General features: G+C 54.4%; 3 protein-coding genes across 9 annotated transcripts in view; 2 read left to right on the top strand and 1 right to left on the bottom strand.

Moving 5' to 3' along the window:
* PHF1 (PHD finger protein 1) overlaps window positions 1-5,165 on the top strand; it is a 5,707-nt gene extending 542 nt beyond the window's left edge. Inside the window, exons 2-15 of the mRNA XM_011945465.1 lie at window positions 968-1,142; window positions 1,228-1,309; window positions 1,416-1,511; window positions 1,922-2,022; window positions 2,136-2,284; window positions 2,462-2,557; window positions 2,764-2,832; window positions 2,967-3,090; window positions 3,201-3,268; window positions 3,455-3,559; window positions 3,685-3,874; window positions 3,965-4,059; window positions 4,319-4,399; window positions 4,539-5,165. Coding sequence (XP_011800855.1) covers window positions 984-1,142; window positions 1,228-1,309; window positions 1,416-1,511; window positions 1,922-2,022; window positions 2,136-2,284; window positions 2,462-2,557; window positions 2,764-2,832; window positions 2,967-3,090; window positions 3,201-3,268; window positions 3,455-3,559; window positions 3,685-3,874; window positions 3,965-4,059; window positions 4,319-4,399; window positions 4,539-4,827 — 1,704 coding nt within the window. The 5' untranslated portion in view covers window positions 968-983 and the 3' untranslated portion in view covers window positions 4,828-5,165. The remainder of the gene's footprint in view (window positions 1-967; window positions 1,143-1,227; window positions 1,310-1,415; window positions 1,512-1,921; window positions 2,023-2,135; window positions 2,285-2,461; window positions 2,558-2,763; window positions 2,833-2,966; window positions 3,091-3,200; window positions 3,269-3,454; window positions 3,560-3,684; window positions 3,875-3,964; window positions 4,060-4,318; window positions 4,400-4,538) is intronic.
* The window catches only part of CUTA (cutA divalent cation tolerance homolog (E. coli)), a 10,747-nt gene extending 3,707 nt beyond the window's left edge, over window positions 1-7,040 (bottom strand). Inside the window, exons 1-7 of one of the 7 annotated variants that reach the window (XM_011945466.1) lie at window positions 6,794-6,887; window positions 6,669-6,720; window positions 6,188-6,402; window positions 5,958-6,017; window positions 5,803-5,848; window positions 5,626-5,675; window positions 5,276-5,500 (exon numbers count right to left, since the gene is read on the bottom strand). In XM_011945466.1, the coding sequence (XP_011800856.1) occupies window positions 5,371-5,500; window positions 5,626-5,675; window positions 5,803-5,848; window positions 5,958-6,017; window positions 6,188-6,402; window positions 6,669-6,710 (543 nt within the window). In that variant the 5' untranslated portion in view covers window positions 6,711-6,720; window positions 6,794-6,887 and the 3' untranslated portion in view covers window positions 5,276-5,370. Of the gene's footprint in view, window positions 1-5,274; window positions 5,501-5,625; window positions 5,676-5,802; window positions 5,849-5,957; window positions 6,018-6,187; window positions 6,526-6,578 lie in introns of those variants that run through there. The other 6 variants (XM_011945471.1, XR_001002155.1, XR_001002156.1 and 3 more) reach the window with 6 other exon arrangements.
* KIFC1 (kinesin family member C1) overlaps window positions 1-8,875 on the top strand; it is a 50,409-nt gene that overhangs the window by 29,114 nt on the left and 12,420 nt on the right. The gene's annotated exons all lie outside the window — the stretch shown is intronic.

Genomic DNA, 8,875 nt, shown 5'->3' with positions numbered 1-8,875 from the left:
GGGCGCGGGCGGGAGAGCCTCGCCGCCTTGGCCTCGGGTCCGAGCTGCGCCGACTCAAGTCCCTTCTCGGACTTGCGGTCCTGGGGAGTGGAGACCGGGACTGGGACACGCCCCCCTCCCGGGGCACTCGGAGAAGTTGTCTAACCCGGGGGCAGGGAGCCCCGAATTTGAGGGTGACCTGACATAACCTGGCACCAGGATGATTGTTCTTAATGAGACACGCAGGCCTGGGGAGACAGCCGTTTCTGCTCTGGAAAACATCTCCAGAAAAGGTCCCAAAACACATCTCTGGGCAACAGCACACCCTAATTATGATACCTCTAAACTGAGTGGTAGCCTTTGCTTCTACAACCGTAATTTCTCCTAAAATTTCAAGGCCAGGATATAATATCCCAGGAGAGCTCTGGAAGCTGGGAAACTAGCAACTAGGTTTGGGGTTGGGGGGAGGGCAGTTACCGCGAGGAGAGCCAGTCACTAGAGTTGAAAGAGGACTCAAGAAGCTGGTGATGGGTGCCTGGTGGTTTCCTATCCAGGTGTCTCAGGGATTTGGAGATGGGGGCACAGATCCTTCATTCTTGACGGCAAAATAGGCAAGGAAAATGGGGGAAGCTGGCCGGGCGCGGTGGCTCACGCCTGTAATCCCAGCACTTTGGGAAGCTGAGGTGGGTGGATCATGAGGTCAGGAGTTCGAGACCAGTATGGCCAACACCCCCTCTCTACTAAAAATACAAAAAATAGCCAGGCGTGGTGGTGGGTACCTTTAATCCCACCTACTTGGGAGGCCGAGGCAGGAGAATTGCCTGAAACCAGGAGGTGATGGTTGCAGTGAGCCAAGATTGTGCCACTGCACTACAGCCTGGACGACAGAGCAAAACTCCATCTCAGGAAAAAAAAAAAAAAGAAAAAGAAAATGGGGAAGCTTTCTCAGCTTTCATAACCTTCTCCTCCCCATTTCTTTTCTGGCTAGGCCCCCCCAGGATGCAATGGCGCAGCCCCCCCGGCTGAGCCGCTCTGGTACCTCCTCACTTTGGGACCCAGCTTCTCCTGCTCCCACCTCTGGCCCCAGGCCTCGACTTTGGGAGGGTCAAGATGTGCTGGCCAGATGGACTGATGGGCTGCTATACTTGGGTACCATCAAAAAGGTAAGACCTTCTACCTCTGATCATCTTCCTATTCCCCTTATCTAATTCTGGTTCCCATTTCATCCTCTTTGCTCACCCATTCCAGGTGGACAGTGCTAGAGAGGTGTGTCTGGTCCAGTTTGAGGATGATTCGCAGTTTCTGGTTCTATGGAAAGACATTAGCCCTGGTAAGACTGGAGACCTGAGATTGCACATCCCATGGAAAACAAACCTGGCTTAGAGGGGCAGAAAGAGACTTAAGGGCAGGCCCCGTGACACTGTGTTCTCTCACAGCTGCCCTCCCAGGGGAGGAACTCCTCTGTTGTGTCTGTCGCTCTGAGACTGTGGTCCCTGGGAACCGGCTGGTCAGCTGTGAGAAGTGTCGCCATGGTGAGAGGGCAGGTCACCTGAATGGTCTAGCTTGCTCTTCCCTCCAGGATGGTCCTTATGTCACCTGTCATGGCCTTAGTCCCCAAGCCACTGCTCTGGCCAGGCTGCTTAGTCCTATCTTAGTCCTCATCCCCTTTCAGCCCAGGGAGAAGCAGCCATGGAAAGGGGTGGTGTAACCTTTGCAAGCAGAGGATGGTTTAAATGCATCCTTTTCTAACCATATGACCTTGGACAAGTCCCTTAACCTCTAGGAGCCTCAGTTCCCTGACTCATAAAATAAGGATCATGTACCCCCTCATCAAGAACATGGTCAAGGATTAAATGAGATGGGTAAAGACTATTCCTGTCCCAATACCAAGCACACACGGGTATGCAATAAGTGGTCTACTATTAACATTATCACTCTTCAGCTTATCACCAGGACTGCCATGTTCCCAGGGCTCCAGCCCCTGGAGAGGGAGAGGGCACATCCTGGGTATGCCGCCAGTGTGTCTTTGCGATCGCCACCAAGGTAAAGGCACTTGCCTGTTACCCCTTCCTGTGGGAGCCTCCCATCCACAGCCTCTCCCAAGCCTTTTCCTCTCCCCACCCCTCTGAAGCCATCCACCTGTCCTGTCTCTGCAGAGGGGAGGTGCCCTGAAGAAGGGCCCCTATGCCCGTGCCATGCTGGGTATGAAGCTCTCTCTGCCATATGGACTGAAGGGGCTGGACTGGGATGCTGGACATCTGAGCAACCGACAACAGAGTTACTGTTACTGTGGTGGCCCTGGGGAGTGAGTAATGAGGGGGAGCAGACTGTGGAATGAATGATATGGTGGTGCCTCCCAGGAAATGAAGGAAAAAGAACAGGATGAGGGTAGCACTCAGGGGGATGGGAGGTAAGTTTAGGGTTTGGGGCAGTCATGGGGAAGGGGGTTTCTGGGGGCCAAAAGTCCTATGTTTCCCCTCAGGTGGAACCTGAAAATGCTGCAGTGCCGGAGCTGCCTGCAGTGGTTCCATGAGGCCTGCACCCAGTGTCTGAGCAAGCCCCTCCTCTATGGGGACAGGTGAGACCAAGGCAGACTCTCCAGAAGCCAAGATGTCCTCTTTCTTTGTGCTCCACCCTCAGTTCCCATGCTCATCTCCACTCCAGTCTCTTCCCAACATCTGCAGCATTACCTCACCTGTTTGCCCCATCCTTGCTTGTGAGTCTTCCAGGGGATGGCATAGTTTTCCTGTGTAAGTGTGTGTTCTCCCTCTTACCTATGTCCAGGTTCTATGAATTTGAATGCTGTGTGTGTCGCGGAGGCCCTGAGAAAGTCCGGAGACTACAGCTTCGCTGGTGAGCTGGCTTGGGCATGACCTCAGTGTAACTCCACACCCCCAGTATTTTACTCTGTATGCCCCAACCTCCCACCTCGGGACTCCCCTGGCTCTTAAAATGCCTCTGTGGTCTTGGAAACTTTGGTTTTCCAGGGTGGATGTGGCCCATCTTGTCCTGTATCACCTCAGCGTTTGCTGTAAGAAGAAATACTTTGATTTTGATCGTGAGATCCTCCCCTTCACTTCTGAGAATTGGGACAGTTTGCTTCTGGGGGAGGTAAGGGGTAGTGCAGTTTTGGGGGTTGGGATGGGACAGGGAGATGTAGTGGAAAGGGGAAGAGACGAAATCACTGTTCCCCTGGCCCCATTTTTCTTCATTTCTCCCAGCTTTCAGACACCCCCAAAGGAGAACGTTCTTCCAAGCTCCTCTCTGCTCTCAACAGCCACAAGGACCGGTGAGTTGGAGGGAAGAGGAGTCTAGGATGAGACTCAGAAAGAGATGGAGATTGGAAGCCTGGAAGGGGAGGGGCTTGCAACCCACCTGGAAGACTATGACTGAAAAGGATTGAGGAATGGTGTAAGGAGGAACCTTTTTTTTTTTTAACAGCACTGACCCTATATCATTTCTCTTCTTGCTCCAGTTTCATTTCAGGGAGAGAGATTAAGAAGAGGAAATGTTTGTTTGGTCTCCATGCTCGGATGCCTCCCCCTGTGGAGCCCCCTACTGGAGATGGAGCAGTCACCAGGTCACTGGTCCAGGGGGGATGGGGGAAATTCTTAGGGTGTTAGTGCTGGCGGGTATATGTATAGAGATGGGGAGGTCTTTGGGGTGTCCGGGAGGGGGCTGGGGGGATAAGGAGGCCTCTTACAGCTTCCCTTCAGGGCAGGGCCCTGGGGGAGGGGTCTCACGTCCCCTGGGGAAGCGCCGGAGGCCGGAGCCAGAGCCCCTGAGGAGGAGGCAGAAGGGGAAAGTGGAGGAGCTGGGGCCACCCTCAGCAGTGCGCAATCAGCCCGAGCCCCGGGAGCAGAGGGAGCGGGCTCATCTGCAGAGGGCACTGCAGGTACCGGGGCAGGGGGAACCCTATGGAGCAAATGGTGGGGTGTGGGAAGGAGTCAAGGATTACCTCTCAGTCCTTTGCCTCCTCTTCTAGGCCTCAGTGTCTCCACCATCCCCCAGCCCTAACCAGAGTTACCAGGGCAGCAGCGGCTACAACTTCCGGCCCACAGATGCCCGCTGCCTGCCCAGGTCAGTGCTCCTCTGCCCCTCCTCCACAAAATATGCTCCCATTTATTCACATCTTCTGGACTTTCTCACCCAGAATTCCTTTCCCTCTCCCCCTTGGCTACCCACTTCTTGGCCTAGACCAACTTCTAGAACTAGTGTCTGGTAGCCAGTATTCTGGGGAAGGGAGTCCCTTGTGGATAGTGTTTGAGCTCTGCACTTCCCGGGGGAGAAGGTCCTGTTGCCCTGCTTCAGGTCCTGACTTGCCCCACTCCAACCCCAGCAGCCCCATCCGGATGTTTGCTTCCTTCCACCCTTCTGCCAGCACCGCAGGGACCTCTGGGGACGGTGAACCCCCAGACAGGTGAGATTCTATCTTCTATTACCAGCGATGCTCCTCTTCCCCTCTATGTGCTCAAGGCTCTTAGTGTCTAACACTATTTCTCTGATTCACATGTGCTCTCCATTTCTGCCCATTTCTTACAATTGCCTTCTCTCTCTAGGTCACCCCTGGAACTTCACATTGGTTTCCCCACAGACATCCCTAAAAATGCCCCCCACTCGATGACTGCCTCATCTTCCTCAGTCTCATCCCCATCCCCAGGTCTTCCTAGACGCTCAGCACCCCCTTCTCCCCTGTGCCGTAGTTTGTCTCCTGGGACTGGGGGAGGAGTCCGAGGTGGGGTTGGCTACCTGTCCCGAGGGGACCCTGTCCGGGTCCTTGCTCGGAGAGTACGGCCTGATGGCTCTGTGCAGTACCTGGTTGAGTGGGGAGGAGGGGGCATCTTCTGAACAGCTTGCCTCTGCCCACCTCCCCATTCACACACACCGGCACTTTCATACCCTGACCTCTGACCTCACCTACAGCTGGGATGTACCTGGAGAGATAGGGGGTAGAGTTCTCCCTACTGCCCAGGCTGGAATCCAAGAATGGGGAGTGGGGAAGAGGCTCTCTTCTCTACCCTCCTTCATGATTCCTGACCCCTCCATCCTTCCCATTTCCTTTGATGTTATTTTGTTACAGCTTTTTAAATATTTTTTAAAATTATTTAACCCCTGGGGGCAGAGACTGAGGAGGGAGGATGATAAGGGATCCCGGACTCTGTATGATTGAAATAAAGAGAAATAAATCTAGCAGCTCGGAGTCATTCTGAAAAATGTAGAGAATACAGGGACTAGAAGCACTTATATTCTCTCCCAACAAATTTGCATACATGACAAGGAAAAAACAGGCAAAAGGCAGAAAGACCTAAAGACAGGATTTATTGGGGGCCCGGTCATCACCTGGAAGTCAGAAGGCATTGAGTATCAAGGGGATCACGGCAGGAACAGGGCTCATCGTGGCAGGACTGTGCTGGAGTCAGAAACTGACTCTGTGACCTGGCGCACCCACTGCAGGTATGGAAAGTTCCCCTGTTCCACAGGCAATGCAATTACCTCAGCCACTTCGTAAGGGTGCACAGAACTACAAGATAGGTGGGTGGGGGAAGGGGATTACTCAAAGATATACCTAAAGGAACCCGCTCCCTTGTGCAAGCAAGTCACATCCCCACAGTACACACCCTCACCCCATAATCTCAAAGTTCTCACCGAACAAAATCTGTCAAAGCCGGGACCAAGGAACTTTGGGTTTTAATCATCTAAGGGACAAAGATAAATATGGTTGACTCAAGGAGTGGGACTGAGTTCAGTTTCTCAGAAGAGGGGTAAGGGCTAAAGGGGTCAGGGATTGGGGAAATTTTGTTGGGTGGGGGAAATGTTTCTCACCATCAGCACCTCACTGTCTTCCTCGATCTTCCCTTTCCACTCATAGCTGAAAGGTCAGAGGGGGAAGAGTTGTGAGGAGCAAAGAATTTCCCCCAGGAAAGACGTTCCCAGTCAGCTCCTACAGTTAGGTTAACCCCCCAACTCCTATGACTCACATGGATGTAATCTGAGGGATGAGGTTGACGCAGGCTGCTAGGCGCTTCTCCACCACAGCCCTGGAGTGAAGAGACAGCCCCATTCAGAGTGCCCCATGACGCCAATTTTTGTACTGGCAGCCCAGAGACAGGCTTCCAGAGCTGAAGAGAGGAGAGAGCGGCACTCTTCTGCCCCACCCCCAACTCTCCCTTCATGATCATCCTTTCTCACTGAACATCGAGGTCCCTACCTGGCGATCTCCTTGGCGACCTTCTCGTTGGGGCAAGTGACAAAGGCTGCAGACACCGAGCCCGGAACGTAGCCGGAGCCAGAATCCGAGGCCGGCGAGGGCTGGGTCGGAGGGCTTCCAGAGGCCATGGTCAGCAGGGCTCGGGGTAGCAACAAAAGGCGGGAGGCCACAGGCAGCAGCGCCGGCATCCAAACAAAAGACAGGAGCAGAGAAGCCTGAGAGCAGGAGGCGAATTCGATCTCTCCTCACCAACAGCCCAGGAAATTACACCCAGGGAAGCCCTTGCTTAGATACTCAGGCTCTGCCCTCCCTCTGATGTACCCCGAAGAAGAATGCCCCTGAAGGTGGGAGAGAAACTTGGAAAAGTAAAGCAAAGGCTCATTTCACTCACACCTCAGGGGGCCAACCTCTGGGATTTGGGGTGCAGGTAGCGGTCGAGGCTTCGAGGACCGGAAGGGGCGGGACGGGGCCGGTCACTCACCACTCCGCCGAGCAGGACCGCGGGAGCCCGCCCCCTACTCATGCGGCCTACGCTGGTAGAGGAGAGTTGATCTCAAAAGCCACACGTCACACGGAGAAACAACCCCAGGAAGAGCGGCCTCTTACCTGGGTGGCAGCCACGTGATAAGAAAACAGCGCGCACCATGTGACAGTAGAAGGGGGACCACCCGCGCTTCCAGAGCCAACCAATCCTGGCCCTCTCGTGGCGCGGTTTGCCCGTCTCCTGATGAGGGAGGAGCGATGGGAGACTTGACCAATCGACCGCCGGATCTGCAGACGTGCGCGGAAATGGCACGCCCGTTTCCGTGTGAACCCGAAACTACCACTTGCTGGCTGAGGAGAGCCGCTGCGGCGTTCCACTGTCACGTGAGGGGGCCGGTCCTCTCCGGCGGCGGCACTCAGTGAGTGACGCCAAGTGGCCAATCACAGGCCAGCCCCGCAGGCCACGTGAGGCGAGAGCTGGCTCCAGGAAAGGAGGGGGCCGGAGACCCCGCATAGTCGATGCGTCAGGCTGTGGTGTGGGGAATCATTCTTAAACCCCACAATGTGCCTAACCTCCCCTGCACTGTTTCCGAGGCCTTAAGGTGTGGGAGGGTCTGAGAAAGACCCTTCACCCCAACCTCAGGGGTTAAGAGAGCGCCCCCTGCCCTTTTAGTTGGGACAGAGATATGCCTGGGTTTGGGAATGAACAACGGTCATCTAGAAGCCCGCTGTCCCTGGGTAGCGGGGGAGTGATTAGGCAGGCACGGGCATGGCACGACGATAGCTAGGTGAGGAAAGATGCATTTTATAACAGAGCGAGACCCTGTAAATGGGGTAGAGGATGGTGAAAATGGGGCCTAGCCATCTTAATTGAAAACCCAAAGCTTGAGACAGACTACTGAATCAGAGGGAAGGAGAACGAGGGCTGCAGGATGGGGACAGTGGTGATGGTCCTTCTGTCCCCTCTTCCCTGCCTATTCCACTCCCCAGGATTGGTCCACCTCTCAGCCTTGGGTCTCCTTTCCCTAACCCATCCCCTGAGGAGCCAGGACCTGTCCTACATAACTTCCCTGGGGCCCAAGCACATCCTGTGACCCAAAAATGGAGAGAGGGGCCAATGAGAGGCAGAGAGGTGGGAGGAGGCGCAGAGAAAAAAGCTCTTGCCACTGCCCCCACCCAATATTTCCCCTCCCTTCAAGGTCTGAGGTCATTGGTCTGGTGGTGGGGATGCCTCGGAGTTTCCCAGGCTGACGTCAGGGTTCTACCTCTCGGAGGTTCTAGGGCAGGGAAGTGGGGAGGGGAGGTTCCCTGAGATCTCTGTCTTTGAGTTTGGAGTTTGTCTCTGAGATGGATTTCGGAGGGGTCTTTCAGTATTTGTGTGAAGATCTTTCTTAGGACTGAGTTTCCTTTTATGTTTTTGGTTTGGGGGGTTTCTATGTTTCAGGGTCTGTGGTCGCACTCTGAGGTCTTTCGAAGTCTTCTTCATGAATTTTGGGTCTCTGAGTTGTCCACCTCCGGACCAGCTGAGGTCTCTCTCTATCTCCCCTTAAATCTGGAGTGTCTCTGTATCTGAGTTATCAGTCTCTGAGATCTGAGTCTGGGGTCTCTCTCTAGGTCTGAGTTCTCTAAGCTCTAATTCTACATCTGGCTCTTTTTGAATCTGGGCCTCATCTTTTTCTGAGTCTAGGTCTCAGGTCCTGGTCCCTGAAATCGTCATCTCAGGGTCTGGAGTCTAAGATGTCTGTGGGTATGGAGAACCCTTCTGAGACTGGATTCTCAGATTTTGATCTTGGGTTCCTCTCTCTGGGGGATCTGGGGTCGTTTTTTCCTCAAATCAGGAGTCTCTTTTCCTCTAGATTTTGGGCCTGTGTCTCAAATTAACCCACGGTGGGGGGTGGTGAAGTATCTTTCTCTGTGGGTCTAGGGTCTCTCTCTCAGGGTCTGGGGTCTGCATCTTTAGCACCTCTGTCTTTCTCTGGTGTGTTTTTGAGTCAGGGGTCTCTCTCTCTCACAATCTGGGCCTCCCCGAGTAGGGGTGGGGGCTGCAGAGTCTCTCCCTCCTCCTCCTCCTCCTGCTCTCTTAGCTCTCGCTCGCTCCCCCGCCCCCCCTCTCTCTCGGCTGCCGCTGCTGCCGTTGGCTCTTATTCTCCTCCTCCTCCTCCTCTCTCCTCCTCTCTGCTTCTCTCTGCTCCTCTCTCCTCCTCT

This window comes from Colobus angolensis, unplaced genomic scaffold (genome assembly GCF_000951035.1).
Source record: "Colobus angolensis palliatus isolate OR3802 unplaced genomic scaffold, Cang.pa_1.0 Scaffold24, whole genome shotgun sequence".
NCBI lineage: Eukaryota > Metazoa > Chordata > Mammalia > Primates > Cercopithecidae > Colobus > Colobus angolensis.
Note: the sequence above shows the minus strand (reverse complement) of the source record. Positions and strands in the feature narration are given on the sequence as shown.